Below are 18,093 nucleotides of genomic sequence, written 5' to 3' on the forward strand. Positions count from 1 at the left end.
CAGAGCAAAGTGAATGACGTGTCATTGTGTCTGGAAGGGCTGGAGAACAGAAACTCACCTACTTGTAGTGCTTCTCAAAGTGGGGTTACAGCAGTGGTCTAAAGTAACAAAGTACATTTACTTAAGTACTGTACTTACTGTAAGTACTATTCCACTGCATCTTGGATCCAAATATTGTACTTTTTTCTCTACTACATTTATTTGAAAACTTTAGTTACCAGTTACTTTGTAGATTTTGATTATTATTACAAAACATAGCCAATCTATCAATTTTCCCCTCTACAGTATACCAAATCTCTAAGCCACATCTTTTGCAGAATGTTCTCCCTGGAATGGGGCGATTTCATTTCACTAAAGGAAAACTATTTATGCATAGCTCAAACACAAGCTATGCCATCTGCAGGCTTTTTCAGTGTTAAAGAACCCCTGGAAATGTTCATTCTTCCTCTCAGAGTTTAATTTAACAGTGGTAAGGCTGGGAACACACTGACAGATTTCAGCCTGATACAGCATTGTTTTTTAAAGTCGCCCTGCCTGTATGTTGTTGTGTGCTCAAACTCTCATGACATTTTGTTTAGTACTGGGAATAGCGCCGGCCACAGGCAATGCATTTAGCTTACATTTGAATAATAATACTAATAATAGACTTTATAACTATTCATACGTAAACATGCACAGTCTTAGACAATTAATTTCTTACATATTTATTGCCCTTTATATATTCAGGGAAGACTGGTGAGAGCATGCTCTCTTTTTAAGGATTATGTATAAGTACGTAATTTAATGTGCAACACATGTAACGAAAAACAAGCCTTTAAAAACACAGGTACGCATCCTTAAGTAGCACCCTAAATGTTTCTATTGAGCAGTGGTGTAAAGCAACTAAGTACAATGTTGAGGTATTTCTTTTTTACTTTAGAGGAGTATTTCCATGTTTCAATCATTTTACTTTAATTATATGAAAAATGTAATTGCTAGTTACTTTGTAGATTTTTATTGTTTCAAAACACACTAACCACTTCAGCCCTATATTTCGGCCATTTGAAAATATCAGATCTAAAAGCTCATAATGCATCACAATGCGACACCTTGTGAGCTTGTAGATCGGCAAATTCTTTATACATTTTGAACTTGTGAAATGGGACATTCTGAGTGCACACACAGAGTACTTTTGGTACTTAGTATATTTCGATGCCGATACATTTTGAATATGGGACTTGTACTTGTAAACAGACTATATCTACATTACAGTATTGATACTTTTACTTTACCGTAGTTTTAGTAAAACATGTGAGTACTTCATCCATCACTGCTATTGAGACGAGGAATGATAGATCTAATGTGTGTCTGTGAGCCCGTAGAATGTAAAAGCAAAAGATAAATACAATGGTAAGCTTGCCACACAAGGCCTTATAAATAAATCTTCATCAACCTGTCTTACCACGTGGGTTATGTTGTGTTATGCCTTATCAGAATTGTGTTAATAACCTTATCAGAAGGTTATTGAAGTCTATCAAACACAAACTCATGCTTGATAAATACACCGTCACACGACGTGCATGCATGCCAAAAGTAGTAGATGTTCAACCTCGATGTGAGGCGTCATGAGCTTAGATCGGCCATTTGTGATCCGCTCGTAATTCTGACGCCACATTAGCCCGAAGATGATGGTAGAGCGCAAACAGGAGGGGGCGTAATAAAGATTCCACTGACAAGGTGCCAGTTGGATGACAGCCGTGATTAAACAGCACACATGAATGTTACACCCCCCTTTCCTGTTATTTGGATAAGACTGGAAAGGACATGCAGATAACACAATGGTCAAGAAAAATGCCAGGCGCCAGAGTGTTGTAGGCCTAAGGGAAATATTTTGGCTCTATGTTGTGCTATTAATCATTGCTATAGGTATAGGGTGTTTCTTCAGTAACCGAGGTCTCCCCAGCTCTCACAGAAAACACTTTATTCTGAAATATCACTTAAAACCACACCATCCAGCTGTAGTGATTCCACTGCTGTTAAACTTCTGAACCCAGGCATTGCTCTTCAGCTAAAAGTAAACATTTGCGACCCTAAACTAGAAGCCAACAAATACCTTATTGTCCTTTTAACTTGTATAGATGCGGTGGGGAATGGTTTGTTATACAGATGCCTTTATTACTGATCCCTTGGGGGAAATGCAGGTGGCAGAGACAGCACAGCAGTCAAAGTTACAGATACAGGGCATAGAAGTACAGTAAACAAATATTAATAGAGGTACAGGCACCCTATACAATCATCCCGCCTGGTGCAGAACACAAAGACTGTTGCCTAGAAGTACAGTGTATGGTACTAGCCAAGCAAAGCCTAGCGAAGTTTAATTAGGCTGCCTGATAGCTTGTCATTCACCTCTACCTGTTCTCACACAAACTATGCCCACGTGTTAGTTCAATTCTGAAAGTGTACTTAATGAACACTCCAGATGTTTACTGTGTGAACCCAGTAAAGGGACCAGACATTTCAACGTAGTGCTGTTGCTTTTAAAGTAATCTCTCTCCCTCTCTCTCTCAGCTCCCGAGGTGATCAACTATGAACCTCTTAGTGTAGCAGTAGACATGTGGTAAGTGTGTTCCACTCAATACTCAAACTGTACACAATATCAGCACTTTCATTAACTAGTACACTACACTGTACTGTACTAAAACTGTGCTACACAGTACAGTACAGTACAGTACAGTACAGTACAGTACAGTACAGTACAGTACAGTACAGTACAGTACAGTACAGTAATAGGCTACAGTACAGTGTAGGCTACACTGTACTGTACTGTGTTGTATTGTGATAGACTACACTACACCACACTAAAGAGGGATCAAGGGGGGCCCCAACAAAAGGGGTTAATAATCACTTTAACCTCTCGCACAATGCTTTGAGTTTGTAGATGGGCTAATTAAAAAAATAAGAAGATTGACAACATTTGAGGAATTTTGAGTATTTGTGAAACATTTTAAGAAAACAAATCTGCCTGGCACAAAAGATTTTCATATGGGACCCCCATATTTTCATATCGTGGGGGTCTGTGGCCACATATCAATGTGGGGATCCTTGACATGAAAATGTTTGCGAATCACTACACTGCACTACAGTGTGCATTCCAGAGGGGAGGAACAGTTGGAAACGGTCTGTTGCTAAATGCTCAACAGATGTCAATTCCACAGGGACAGAGTGTTGCTTCAGGCTGTTATTTCCCTGACATGTGAGGACCTGCTCTGCTCTGAACACATGCTTTATGCTCAGTAGACACTGCAGGGTGTGTCCCACATGATGTCATGTTACTGACAGTGACAGACACCACAATACATCTGAATTATAATCTGTAATTGGTGAAAGAGTAACAAATACTGACACACTGACCTAGATTTCACTTTTTTACTTCATTTTGACTTCCCATCTATTATCAAATTGGCTAATGCTGGAGAATATCATTCATCTTTGTATCCAATAAAAGTACCTTTTTTTATATTTTGGATTTGCCAAAAAGATGGGCTCCTCTGGGTGTGTGTGCATGCACGTGTGTGCATGTTTTATGTTGAATTTGCATGCTTATTGTCTCATCTTCTGAAGTTAAATAACGTGCTCATCCTGTTTTATCTTTCCAGGAGTACTGGAGTGATCACATACATACTGTAAGTTGCCAAAGTTTGCAAAGAACTTTAATGTTCCCCTTATATTTCCTGTTTAAACAAAATGGTTGACATTTTGCACACAAGAGCACAACAGATGTGCTGTGCCTGGGGTGGATTTAGCCTCATATACTCTGTATGCACTACTAGGGTTTGGGTTTAAACAGCAGGATTTCTGCTTTGTTTCAGGGTAGACCTAAACCAGATTGGCTCCAAAAACAGCCTACAAGCTCATTGTGACGCCTTGTGATCTTGTAAAGATGTCATTTCCAGGCTACCACGTATCAAACTATAAAACCTTGTCACTATGCAAGGCAGGACATGGTCGACCCAGAGGCATAGTGGCTGAGGCAGAGCAATGCTCAAGAATGTAATGACCAACATAAGGAGCATGAAGAGTTAGGGAACTCTTACTAGACTAGAGCACTACAGTAGGAAACTAGTAGTCACACAGATCACCATGATAATCTAAGAACTGACAAGGAGCACAAGGAACTGTGGGTCTATATACACACACAGGATAACCAGACACAGGTGAACACTACTGACAATCAACACAGGGATAGGCTGGGGGACTGTATGGACAAAGGTGAACATTATTAGCTAATGACGGGACTAGTAGGTCACGGCAGGTAGCAGCATAGAGTAATAAAAGGATAGAGGGAGGACCGGAGCGACAGCCCCGCCCCCCAGCTATTGATTTCGATGGAAGTTGCTCAGTGGCGTTTTGAAGCACCCGGAAGAACGATCTACTTCCGCATTTTTGCAATGTGCAAACGAACGCTCAATGTTAAACCCCAGCTGCACGGGGTTTCCTCCTCATAAATCAACGGGTCCGCCTGCAGTCCCAACTCTGACCAGTAGGGCCGAGCACTTCAACGTTGGAAAGCCTCCCTGGGGGCTTGGGTAGCAGAAACTATGGAAAGCAGGAAACGGCCTCATGTCACTCATTACAAATGAAAGGAACACACAACTGTAACGTAAAGCCCTAACTATAACTAAAGAAATGCAAGAAAACAGGGAGACAGGAGCCCAGGGCTGTGAGAATTGTACCTCCCAATGTCATGGTGGTGTTGTGAATGTTTCTGAAAATGTCTAAATGTTTTCCTATAATGTCATGACCAAAATAGGGATGCCGGGCTGTGTGTTTATGATTCAGCCACTGATGCTGTAGCTCAACCACTTACAGTATGTTATTAACACAATCATGTGTGTGTGTGTGTGTGTGTGTGTGTGTGTGTGTGTGTGTGTGTGTGTGTGTGTGTGTGTGTGTGTGTGTGTGTGTGTGTGTGTGTGTGTGTGTGTGTGTGTGTGTGTGTGTGTGTGTGCTCAGTCTCAGTGGACTGTCACCGTTCCAAGATGAGACGGACGAGGACACGCTCAGAAACATCATCGCCATGAAGTACGAGTTTCCCAAACACTACTTTGGTCTGACCAGCGACATGGCCATAGACTTCATCCAGAAACTGCTGGTCAAAGACCCGAGGTGAGCCAGAAGTCAGATTTTATGGCGAGATGTGTTCTTTTAGTGTAAGTTATTTGTGTTGAGCAGCGTTTTTTTACCCATTATTCTCCCCAATTTAGTTGTTATGCCAATTCATTACACACCTCCCGCTCAACACTCCCTGCTGACAGGTGCCGCTCCAGCCAAAAAGAGTACATGCAGTGACAAAATATCACCCTTCCCGCCCTGGTTTCCCTCCCTCAAACATGGGTATGTTTGTATATACTCGATACGAACATCTATACTATAGACTATAGACCCTCGACAAGGCGGATGCACCGCGTTTGATTCGAACTAGAGATGTCCCGATGCTGTATCGGTATCAGAAAAGTATCGGTATCGGCCCTTATTTGTCATATCGGGTCATATTGGTATCAGCGAAAATGCCAGTCTAACCACTGATCCGACACAGGGGTAAGGGGTTGACACTATGGCAGGTAAATAAAATGTTGGGGCATGTGGAGTTTGCTTTTGAGTTGCCCAAACTGCAAGTGCACATTTGAGTGAGGAGTCTGCTATAAATACAACACGAGATATATAGATAGCTAAACACAACACGAGATATATAGCTAGGTAGCTATAAACACAACACGAGATCACAACATTGGTATCCGTATTCGAAAAAAGTGTATCGGGACATCCCTAATTCGAACCCACAACCCCCAAGATGGTGGGCAGACACTTTACCACCACTGTAACGAGTAAAAGTCCTGTATTCAAAATCTGCTTGAAATTAAGTACAAAAGCATTTTAATCAAAATATACTTCATTTATATAATGGTCCATTTCACAACTGGATTGTAATTAGTAACATTAATGTGTTCATCACTTTGATGTTGCAACTGTTTTATTGCAGCTTTCCTAATTAAAGTGGCTCCAACTAAGCTCAATCCCATAACAACCACAACCACCACTCCTATCGCCATGGTTTCACAATCAAACCCATCCACATGAAACACATATCGCCGTTGTCGGGCCAGAAACCTGGTATCTCCACATTTCAAACTTTTATCGCCTTTTCCCGCGCACTGCAATAGGGCCGCCCTAGTGTAGCGGTTATAGAGCACATGGATCGGTTAGCTCACAACGCATCACCATGCGATGCATTGTGAGCTTGTAGATCTGCTACTTTTGCTATTTAAAAAAAACATTAAGAAAGTGGAAGTGGTTAAGTGTGTCTGTGGGTTTTGGAAATGTTGAACCAATGAAAAGTATTAAAAAGAGCTTGTGACTAAATAATAACGGATCAATTGGACGAGTTCTCTTTTTATTTATTTCCTGAAAAGTAACAGTCTTGGACATACAAGGTTTAGACCCGGCAACAGCAATATTAAAATGATAATAAACACTGCCAGCTACACAACAGCAAACCTCCCAAACCACTCTCTAACTCCAATAACAACCACGGCTAACACATCCGTGAAACAGAGTGGGCGTGCACCCGAGGCATGCTGGGAACTCTTCCCATGCCAAGTTGGCGCACACGCCCCGGGACGATACAGTATGAAGGCTTCAAGGCTTGTGAAATGTCAAGGATCTCAAAACAGGCCTTTGTTTGTTCAAACATCACCACACACAGAGCAGCTTGCTAAGCCAATGGTTCTCAGAGTGGGGACCGGGGACCCCCGGGGGTCCTTGAATGAGTTCCAGGGGGTTCCCAGCTAAATCAGTTAAAAGCACTTTAACCCCTAGTTAACACCCTGAGCGGCATACACGGAGGTCTCCGTCCTATCAAATAGTTACGCTCAGCACCCAGGACGGAGATTAATCAAAAGACGGAACATTAATAATTTCATAACCGAGCGCACCGCTCCACAGGCTGGGAGCGCCTGTTGGGCAACATTCAATGTCATTTCCGGTTAGGATGTCATCCAAAGTGGTCCCCCTCCATTTTAGTGGATGAGATCGAAAATCTTAAAACGTGAATAACTCTTGATCTACAGTAAATCAATGCTTCCAATTCCAACCAAAGATTATGTTTTTGACGGCCCATCGCGGTCTCGTCGTATTGTCGCGTTAGAAGGAATCATAGCTGCCGTTGTTCTAAAATAGACACGTCACCTTTCAGGGGCTGCCAGGCTGTCTGTACCCCTCCATGTTGATCCTGGATAGATCTGACAGCTGAATGTCCACTGGCTTTCAGGAGAAAATATTTAACCTAATGTTCCTGCAAAGAATCTGGCTGGTATGACTGTGTCACTGTGATGATGATGATAAAGCAGTGAGCTGTTATCAAGCACCCAGTGGGCGACACTCAGAATACAGTGTGCATCAGCTCTTCATTAGCATCGTGTGTGTGGGGCCCATGGGAGTTGAATTTGTATGCATGCACGCACGCACACACACACACACACACACACACACACACACACACACACACACACACACACACACACACACACACACACACACACACACACACACACACACACACACACACACACACACACACAGGTGGTTTGGCTGACAGCGACAAAGGGAGATGCAGCCTCAAACTTTTGTTTTGTTTATTTGCCCCCGTGAAAAGTAAGTGGAGGAAGGAAGGAAGCCCATATGGTTATTCAGAGTCCTCTCCTCTCCTTTGCAATTGATTGATGGGAGGAGGGTTGACATTCACATGGATTAAAGTTCTCAATCGCCACGTCGGATCTCAGTCATTTGGTTCCATGAAGCCAGCATGTATTTTATCGAAGTATATAGCACAGCAAAAATAGCCTAAGTACAAAAATTAGCAACATTTGAAAGACATTTAATTCACAATCACATAACAATAACAAAAAATATATTTTTCCATAGATAAAAAAATGTGAAATAAAGTAGATTCTTCTATCTAATTGTTTGTGTCTGTCTGTCTGTGCAGTGAAAGAATGACTGCAGAGGAAAGTCTCAGTCATCCCTGGATCAAGGTGAGAGTCTTGCATAACATACAGGAGTGATGACAATTCTCACACACACACACACACACACACACACACACACACACACACACACACACACACACACACACACACACACACACACACACACACACACACACACACACACAATAACACTGCCCACCCCTCAACAACATCTCCACCATGCAAACGAGCACCGTCCAGTACATTTTGCAGACTGTTATTTACATATTTTCCATTCCACCTACAAGGAGCTGCACAGGGCTGTGACTCAGTGAAATGCTAATGTAACACTGTGACTCAGTGACATGCAAATGTAACTTCCCTCTTAAAAGTAGCATTGCCACAGTTTGTGAGTACTCTGTTACGAGTAAAAATCCTGTATTCAAAACTTTACTAGAGTAAAAGTGGAAAGGTATTGTCATCAAGATGTACTGTAATTACAATACCAAAGTAAAAGTATTCATTATGCAGTAGTAACATTATGCAGTTACTATTTAGTATAATCACTTTATTGTTGCATCTGCAAGGTGGGACTGATTTTAACGACTTTATGTGCTGCTGTGTAGCTCAAACTATACTCATACACCATCATTTATCACTACGTTTTGTATTAATAATCTAAATATGTAAAGTAACTAGTAACTAAAGCTGTCAAAAAATTCTAGTGGAGTACAAAGTACAAAATCTTTTCTCTGAGATGTAGCGGTATAAAAGTATTCATAATAAAATAATGGATATACCACAACTGCCAATTGTTATGTCAGCCTCTGACTGCACATAGGTCTAACTAAAACGATGCATTTGATTTGAGCAGCAATAATGTTGAACTGTGTCTGTGTTTGAATACTGACGCGAGGAGGTGCTCTCTTTCAGCCAATCACGCGGCAGCAAGCGACCAAAAGAAACCGCGCCTCCATCAACATGAAGAGCTTCAAGAAGTTCAACGCCCGACGCAAATGGAAGGTGAGTGTCGGTCGTACTCCTGCGAACAAACTAACAAGGTCTTATTATCTTGAACCGTCGGTTTCGGTTCAGCTGGTCCAAAACTAGCCTGGTAAACCCTCCCTGTCGCAGAATTCAATTGAATGAAAATGAAATTGAATAAAAATGAAATTGATGATGCTGGCGTTCATACTTTGGGAGGTGAAGTGGCAATCAGTCAACACCAGCATGAAATTGAATACGAGGCTAGTCCAAAACTACAATATGACATCATTCAGAGATTCCAGTGGGCGGGATAAGGATTCATGTCGGCCGTTTGTGTTCCCTCCGAGATGTTGTGACTGCCCTGGTTCGGCTACTGTGATTAGTCATACATTGGTCTTACGTACATTATATAACGGGTCGAAGTGACTTTGAGCAAGACACCGCTACTTGCCCCGCACCCCTTGTGGGCATGTAGGAAATTATTATTATTATTATTAATTAATATGATTAATTGATAACGTGCAGAGTAATGTTTTATGCGACAAACATGGAGAAAGTGCTGAGTAATGTTAAATAATTTGACAACCATAGAGAAAGTACTGAGTAATGTTTACTAAAATGTGACAAACCTAGTAGAGAAAGTGCTGGGTAATGCTGAAGTCAGTCACTTCAGTTCAAACTACAGGGTACAGACTTGTATTATGAAACAAACAATACTGACTCACTAGGAAAACTAACTGTTACTCTGGTGCTACCTGCTGGCCTTATGTAGCATTACACCAAGTCCAGCCTTTCTGATGCAAATATTTTTTTGTTTTTTTTCTCCACACTGGGCAGATGTACAGCATCGTTTTACAGTGCTGGCCCAAGGTTTCTGGGACCCCTAAACCAGTGATTCTCAACCTAGCCAGGCCCCAACCCCCAAAATAATCATATTTGAACTGGGGACTCCCCGACCCTGATAAGCACTTGGAATTGTAGGAGTTGAGGCATTACATTTTATCTGACTTCGTTCCGTAAATAAAAAAAATGTGAAAATAGTTTATAGTTAATAGTTTTTGCCTCTTAAATTTTCGCCTATTTCTTATATTATTTGACAATTTGGCCAATATTTGACAATTTGTATAGTATAGTTTGTTAATTACCTTTGATGCAGTAATACTCTTTTTTTTCTTAAAAAGGTCTTAAAAGTCCTTACATTGTAATTGCACTGTCATTTGGCTGGCCCACAGGTTGAGAACCACTGCCGTAAACTAAGAGGGTGCCTCATAGTGTCTTGCTCGAAAACTACCAGTGGTGGACAAAGTATTCAACTCCAGTATTTGAGTCCAAGTATAGATATTCCTGGTCTAATATTACTCCACTAGTTGCTCTGTCAAATAGCTACTTGGGTTAAAGTAACAGGAGTACTCGCTTTTAAAAGGGTCCGTTTTCAGAAGTACAAGCTTTAAAAAATACTTACCCGTATTGTCCCAAATCAGACGACTCTGATTATAAGACAACCCCCATTTTTCCAAGACTCATTTGTGGAAAAATAACATTGAATGTCAAATAGTCTAGTCCCCGATTATAATACGACCCCGATTTTTAGGATATTTCCATTGAAAAAAAAAAAGTCTTATATTCAAGCAAGTATTGGCCAAGTATTCAAAGTACTAATTCTAAAGCACATTTTATTTTTTTGATATTGATGCAATGCTGTGTTGAAAAGTTCAGAAATTTACAAACAATAATTGTGAAAATTACAAATCTACAAGCTCACATGCAGCCTCACAAAATGTATTCAAAAGTAGTATTGTATTGGCGAAAGGGACTTTCTGTGTGGAGTTTGCATGTTCTCCCCGTGTCCCCTAGGGTAGGTAGTAGGTAGGTACCCTCACAAAAAACATGCAGTAATCCTGGTCTCTAAACTGACCCTGGTCAGCCAGGGCCAGTGGAGGGGGAAGGAACTGGACGGAATAACGTGTTCCTTCCACACGCTACGTCCGGCCTGTGAAACTCTCCTGTCAGGTGAAAAGAAGCAGCTTGGACTCCTCATGCATAGAAGGAAGCATGAGGTCCGCTGCCCTCCTAGGTTGGCAGAGGAAGTGTAGCGCCCAGGATTACATTAGATAATTGACACTGGGTGAAAAAATGGGTTGCAAAATCGTGGGATAACAATTTAGAAAATAGATAGAGATGAAAATAGAAAGCAAAATACTCAAATGCATGTTCGTTACTGTCCACTACTGATATAAGGCTGCATTTCTGTACGTTTACAGATGTCTTATAACAATGGTGTGGATTTTATGATGATAATAATGCTGCATTTCTGTATGATTACAGATGTCCTATAACATGGTGAGGGTGTGTAATCGTCTGTGTCGGTTGAAGTTGCTGGGTAAGAGCCGTGAAGATGCTGATGATGAGGTAAGACAATCTCTCTCACTGGAAAAACATTCTCGTGTTTGAAATGTATAAAATGAAGGCTGCAGCATACGCCAAATCGGCACATTATTTCAAGAACTTGAATTGTTTGTCCAAGCGTAGTGATATAATGGTCAATAAAGGTTGACCATTTGATTGACCTTAAAACCTTTTCACTTAATATTGACAAGAAAGACAAAGTTATTGTGAACGTGTTGCTCGCATTAACATCAGAAATGCAATGAATTGCATTTCGGGTGTGAAGTTGCTAGAACATTTCCCCACAACTTTGAAATTACTGGGACGCCCATGGAGTTGACTCATACACTGACTGATCTCATGTTTTCTTGTTTAATTTTTTTTTTAATCAGAGACAATGTGAGAGTGACCTGGAGGACAGTGAAACCAAGCCAGCCTCTCTCATCCGACGGAGACTCAGCAGCAGCTCATAGAAGTGAGCAGCATGGGGCAATGAAGAGCTCACACATGGCTGTGCTGAGAGAACGGCTGTGGCCCTTTTATTAGTGGTGGATAGTCAGGTTGTTTACCAGCATCACTACCAGGGTGTTTATGAACTGGGTGAGTCGGGATCCAAAAGCCGGAAAAGCAAGAAGTTCTGACCGGCAAACGGATTGCAGACGATGAAGAAAAGAGGACCGGTATATTATTTATTACACCAGTTCTCTAACGGGCAGTCGCGGCCGTCGAGTGGAAACCGTGCTTGACCAAAACTGTTACTTTTCAGGAAACGGAAACCGTTTTCCAATGGATCAAGCTCTTGTTAATACTTTTCATTGGTTCAATTACAAACCCACTTTCACTATTATTTTTTGTTTTAAAAAAAAAAAATAGCAAAAATAGCAGATCTCCAGGCTGTGTCACAGGTGTCACAGTGCAACGCGTCGCAAGCTTGTAGATCGCCGAGTTTTAAGTAAGACACTAATTTACAAAACAAAACATGAAAAGTTGAAACATGGAGATATGAGGTTTCTGGCCGACAGTGACGCACAGTTAGGTCGTGCAAGACCTGGTGTTGGGCTCCACAGTAATGAAGACTGGACTCTGAGCCTAAGTGTTTTGGGACTTAAACTGTTGAAGTGGAATGGACTACAGCGTATTGTTGGCATATATGTCAGAGTGTCTGACTACATGCTTGGTGCACTTCTAGTAAACAGGATGGGGTGGTGGTGGTGTTATGAGTGATTATTGCACATTCCTTAAAGGACCATACCGGTCTAATTTTGATTACATTTCTTTCCCATGTGTTAAATAGCTCTGTATTGTGATAGTAATTATTGCTGTGTAGCGTAACAGGGGTCTCCCCTGTCTCTCCAGGTCTTTAGTAATCACTGAGAATGTCAGAAAAGACATTTCCAGGTCCTGATAAGAATGTCATCCAATCATACAGGATACAGAATAAACAAGTGAAATTTGTATCTGGAACACTATCAAATTGAAGTTGATGAATGGGTTCTTCCTCCGGACTAGATGAAACCCACCTGAACATGTATTGTATAAAACAGCTGGGGAGACCCCTGATACTGAACACACACAATGATTAATCAGAATATAGACTTTTAACAACAAAAAAGTTTAAAAAAATAAGCCATTAGCAGAGATTTCCCCTGTTTTAAAATAGAAATGGAACAAAAAAAAGCAAAGGTGTACATACGTGTATAATTTAGTAGATCTCAAAGCACATTTTTAAATGTCATTCACTGCCATTCATGTTGAAACGGTGTTGGAAAACACTCCATGAGTAAAACTAAAACCACTATGCCATTTATTTTTATATGAAATTACTATTATTCTAATACAAACTATTTAAAAGTTGCACATTGATATCAATACACCTGGAAAAAGTGCTCATTACACAAATGCTTCATTTCAAACACACATTTGTACAGTGTACATTATGTTTATTGAATATGGACATATTCAAAAGCATCTAAAAAAAAATCTAAAGCAACCTTGGGGGAAATTGGGAAGGATTTCAAAGTTTGATATTGATAGTGGACATTTTAGGGACAGTGGTATGGTCCTTTATAATGCAGCTATAAGAATGAAACAGTGTTAGTAGTGTGTTCTATGGTGCTCGACGGATTGAAGCTAATAGAAGAATGAAACAGTGTTAGTAGTGTGTTCTATGGTGCTAGACGGATTGAACAGGCCAGGTGGAGGTCATTAGAGTGATTCATGTTGTTGATAGGGTTGGGATGGTTCCTTAGCGGCTGCCTCTTAGCGGTCTGATTCCTTCCCTTTGCTTTAACGATTCCTATAATGGACACTTACAGGTCTGTAACCCTTGAAAGTGTACAAATGTGGTTCCATTTGTACACTGAGTAATGGTGGTCCTTGAAATTAAAAGGTTTGAGAACCACCGGTAATTGTAATAGGCCTATCTCACAGCCCCCTTTCCACGCCCACTTCCGGTAGATAGTGGTGTCATTTAACATTAGCATTTACACGTTTTTTCTCTGGAGAATCTAAGTACATTTCCTAATGTAAAAATGTGACAGACCAATATTATTATGAAGCAAACAAGATGGTAAATCAGCTCGAACAGATAGAACAAACCTTACCTTGAGAAAACAAAAGTTGTAGACTTCTTAAATTACCTCTGTTAACATGTAGCGTCTATGGAGTGACGTCACGCTATCACCACTAACCCCAAAAGGGGGCGTATTAAGGGGGGCGGGGAAATTCTGTGAGATAGGCTTATTGTATCGCAGACGTGAAGTCCACACACCAGCTCTTATCCGACAGTGGGATAAAACCCGGTTCGTGGAAAACGTCTCCAAAATGTGATGGAACTGATACCTCCGGTTCCAGATCCCAACTCTAGTTGTTGATGATGTGCACTACAGGTAGACCAAAGCTCAAGAGCACAACTGGAAAATAAGTCAAACTCACTCACTGCCTCAGTCTTCCATTATATTCAAAAGATAGCTAAGTATATTACAACAGTAAAAACGAATTATCCTGGAGATGGGTGGCAGCTTCCAGGATTAATTTATTAAAATTGAACAAGGCAGGGTACACAGTATAATTAACCACATGAACCCTAGCATCCCTATTCTGGGGGGCGAACATTTGGAAAACAGCCGATCTTGATCTACACGCTTGTAGTAGATATTCGGCAAAGAGATCTGCTGTAGAGGTGGACAAAGGTATGGGGCCTAGTACAGACCCCTGGGGGACCTCGGTCATCTAAATATAATTAGGTTTAAAGGGGCAGTTCACCCAAAGAATGACGTATTTTCTATCAATTACACACCCCGTGAAGCTTTGAATTCATGACAATTTTTTTTCCCGAATTACTACAGTTGATTTTGACAAAAATATTACTTTGGCAGGCCTTGATGGCGTTGAAATGGCTGATTTTACACTTGGTTGCATGCTGAAAATAGCCGATCACTTACAAGTAGTTCTACTATTTTCAGAGCGCAACCAAACATAAAATGACTTGTCTTTTGGTATGAATTCTCCACTAGTCCCTCCCTAACGTGTTGACAAAATTGTTCATATATTTACTCTTAGTTATAGTCGCCGAACATTTTTCGTCATGGTTTTGCTTAGTTGACCGGGGTCGACTGGGCCTTCTTGTATTTCACTCTACACCAAAATCTCATAGACGGAAATAGCAGATTACAAGCTCAACGCTTCATATCAGTGCGTTGAGAGCTTGTAGATCGGCTATTTTTGCCCCAGCATAAGGAAGGTTTTGTGGGTGTTTGTTGGAGCATGCGGTCTCAATATGCAATCTTGTATCCCGCATGCATTGTGTAATCTGCTGCATGATCTATTCTACAGTATATGGCTAAATTATGCATTGAATTAATGTTTATATTATGTTTGTTTTTACAAAATTGCAATACCTGCATTGTAAGCCAGGTCACAGTGGCATGATGTACAAACTGTATGGAATGTGACTAAAATATATTTCTGATATGCAACCGAACGCTTCTGATCAATTTGTTTTATTTTGAAAGGAGGGATATTTTCTGCTTCCTCTTTTGGTCGTTATATCAAATAAAACCAAAATTGGCACAAAACATTTTCAGATGGGGGGGGGTCTGCGGTAAAATATCTATCAATGTTGGGGTCCCCAGGAGAACTGCTGATTTAGGAGGCATTTGTAGAATGGGGCTTATGTCTTAATAGAGCACCGAAGTCTGACGTCACTTTCAGTAGAGGGCGCCAATACACAGGTTCATGTATTTTTTTATTTGCAGTGAAATCTCCATAGGGCGATTTTATATAAGAACTGTGTTTGAAAAATAAACCGACCACCCCGGCCTTTCTGTCAGGGGAGTGGCTGTGCGTCGTTAATGATGTCCATTCATATTTGATACAGCTAGTTTCTGGAGAAAATGGAATTAATGTGGCCGCAAAAGCCTTGAAACTACATATGGAGGCAATGTCGCTGCTAATATACGTCACGCTCAGCTGTCAACACATTGCGTTCCTGAGATTCCTCGTTGACATAAGCTCAGCTGGTGGTGACTCGACTTGTACTAACCACAAAACATTAAATATCAATAAAATTAAAATAAACGTAATTAACATTCAGTTTCTGTTGTGCGACGGGCAGATGCAGCCACCCGCCTACCCGGAAATGTAGTCTCTGGGTTGTTCGTTTCTAACGCTTTTTTTATTACACTTTGGGTATATTTGTACATTTCCACCTTCAGTCGATGCTTCATATCCATATGAGTGAAAAGGCCGGGGTGATCGGTTTATTTTTCAAACACAGTTCTTATATGAGGCGATCTAAAATCCCCCTATGGAGATTACAATGCAAATAAAAAGTAGACGAACCTGTGGATTTACGCCCTCTACTGACAGTGACGTCAGGACTTCGGTGCTCTATGGGTTAACCATTCTTACCACCACTAGTAAAATGTCTTCTAAACAAAAGGTCCGTTCACAATGATCACGATAACTATAAGGATCATGATGTGAGTGTCAACACTGATGAACAGTCAACTTCTGTGAACAGTGGAAACACACACTGCACAGTCCAGCTGTGTCAGAGGCAGAGCCCAAATGGAGAGAGAGAGCGAGAGAGATCTACACCTCTGTGCTGCTGAAAGACTAGGGTGACCAGACTTCCCAGTTTGGCCGGAATTATGCCGGTTTCAAGCTGGGTGTCCCGAATCCAGACAAAACACTAATATGTTTTGCACTCCGTCCGTGTGTGTGTGTGTGTGTGTGTGTGATGAACCTCTGCCCCAAATTTTCAAGAACAAAGACATTTTTTAATATTACTCCTCCAGATTCTGTCCAAAAATCACGCAAATCGTTACACACTATCTCTATAGTCATGTGTTCAAGACGGATTTGTCCGATATATATTATATTCAATCCTAATTGGCTAACAAGTTTGCAGGATTGGCCCGTTTTGAACAAAAAGCCTCAAATCATGAGTGCAGCCTGCAATTTACGTGATATCTTTCACAGGGCCACAGGTCTATCTAGTTCACTATGAAATTGTCCCGGATGCCAGAATTGCAATAATAATTAGCGATGCTCCGATAATCGGCCACCGATTCGGAATCGGCAATTTGCCCTATCTGGAGAAAACGATCTTTTAATTTACACCATTTAAGTGGTATAAATGTCAATCAGATATATAGTATAATATCATTTTTCAACTTTAGAACAGGCCTAAACATTCTCCCCTTCCTCCCCACACACAGGACTAGGGTTTTGACATAATAATTTTGGAAATATTCAAATTTGCCCCTTAAGCACAAGATCTGTATCGGCCGATCATGAGAAAAACAGTCGGTGATCGGGATCGGTCCCAAAAAACCTGATCGGAGCATCCCTAATAATCCCTAAAAGTTTTCAGTGACTGCATAATATGTCCCTTTTATGTAAACATGCCAATCAGAAACCATGAACAAATGCATGGTGTGTCTGAATGCAACTATGAAGCTGATCATGTTTTTCAATCAGTCATTGCCTGTATGCAACACCTACTGTATTTGCGCGTGCATGAATGGCTGCACGCTTGCATGACTAACGTGCACATTAATTTAAGGGTCGTGTTTTTGAGGGGCTGAATATTTGGTCACCCTATTAATGACGCATGCAAGAATAGGATATATGAATTCCGAAGAGTGAGACTGATTGCATCCCACGTGTACTTGTCAAGTGTTTCTATTGTTTATAAAATATGACTTTACTCTGCCATCCACTTACATGGCTATATATATATATATATATATATACACACATACATACATAAATAACTTATTTATAGTTATCGTGCTTGGTCTGAATGGCATTTAAAAATAAATGTTTATGTAAATGTTTATGTAATAAAGACTCACATTTTTTAGGAACTCTTATGATGAAGTCCACCAACTTGTGCTTGTACTGTACATCTGCTCGGTGTGGAAGTTTGTGATCAGGAGGCTGATGTAACAGAAACACTGGTGATCACCTACAAGGAAACCAAGGACATGCCACCATCAGGGCATGATCCACCACTACAAAACTGGTCAAACATTGGCCAAATTGTCAAATAATATAAGAAAGAGGCAATAATTGTCTAAATAGCTGATCTACAAGCTTATTTTTACAATATTTATCTGTGGAATCGAGTCAAACTAAAATGTAATGCCTCAACTTCTACAATTCGGTGTTTGTCAGGGTGGGGGGTCCCCAGTTGAAATATGATTAGGGG

General features: G+C 40.8%; 1 protein-coding gene across 2 annotated transcripts in view; it reads left to right on the forward strand.

Moving 5' to 3' along the window:
• The window catches only part of LOC306938283 (death-associated protein kinase 2), a 28,543-nt gene extending 15,506 nt beyond the window's left edge, over positions 1–13,037 (forward strand). For both annotated transcript variants that reach the window (XM_079522386.1, XM_079522385.1), the window contains 7 exons: positions 2,548–2,596; positions 3,636–3,662; positions 4,993–5,145; positions 8,024–8,069; positions 8,937–9,026; positions 11,316–11,399; positions 11,768–13,037. In XM_079522386.1, the coding sequence (XP_079378512.1) occupies positions 2,548–2,596; positions 3,636–3,662; positions 4,993–5,145; positions 8,024–8,069; positions 8,937–9,026; positions 11,316–11,399; positions 11,768–11,848 (530 nt within the window). In that variant the 3' untranslated portion in view covers positions 11,849–13,037. The remainder of the gene's footprint in view (positions 1–2,547; positions 2,597–3,635; positions 3,663–4,992; positions 5,146–8,023; positions 8,070–8,936; positions 9,027–11,315; positions 11,400–11,767) is intronic.
• Positions 13,038–18,093: the final 5,056 nt, after the last annotated feature.

Source organism: Electrona antarctica (genome assembly GCF_951216825.1).
Source record: "Electrona antarctica genome assembly, chromosome: 15".
Lineage (NCBI taxonomy): Eukaryota > Metazoa > Chordata > Actinopteri > Myctophiformes > Myctophidae > Electrona > Electrona antarctica.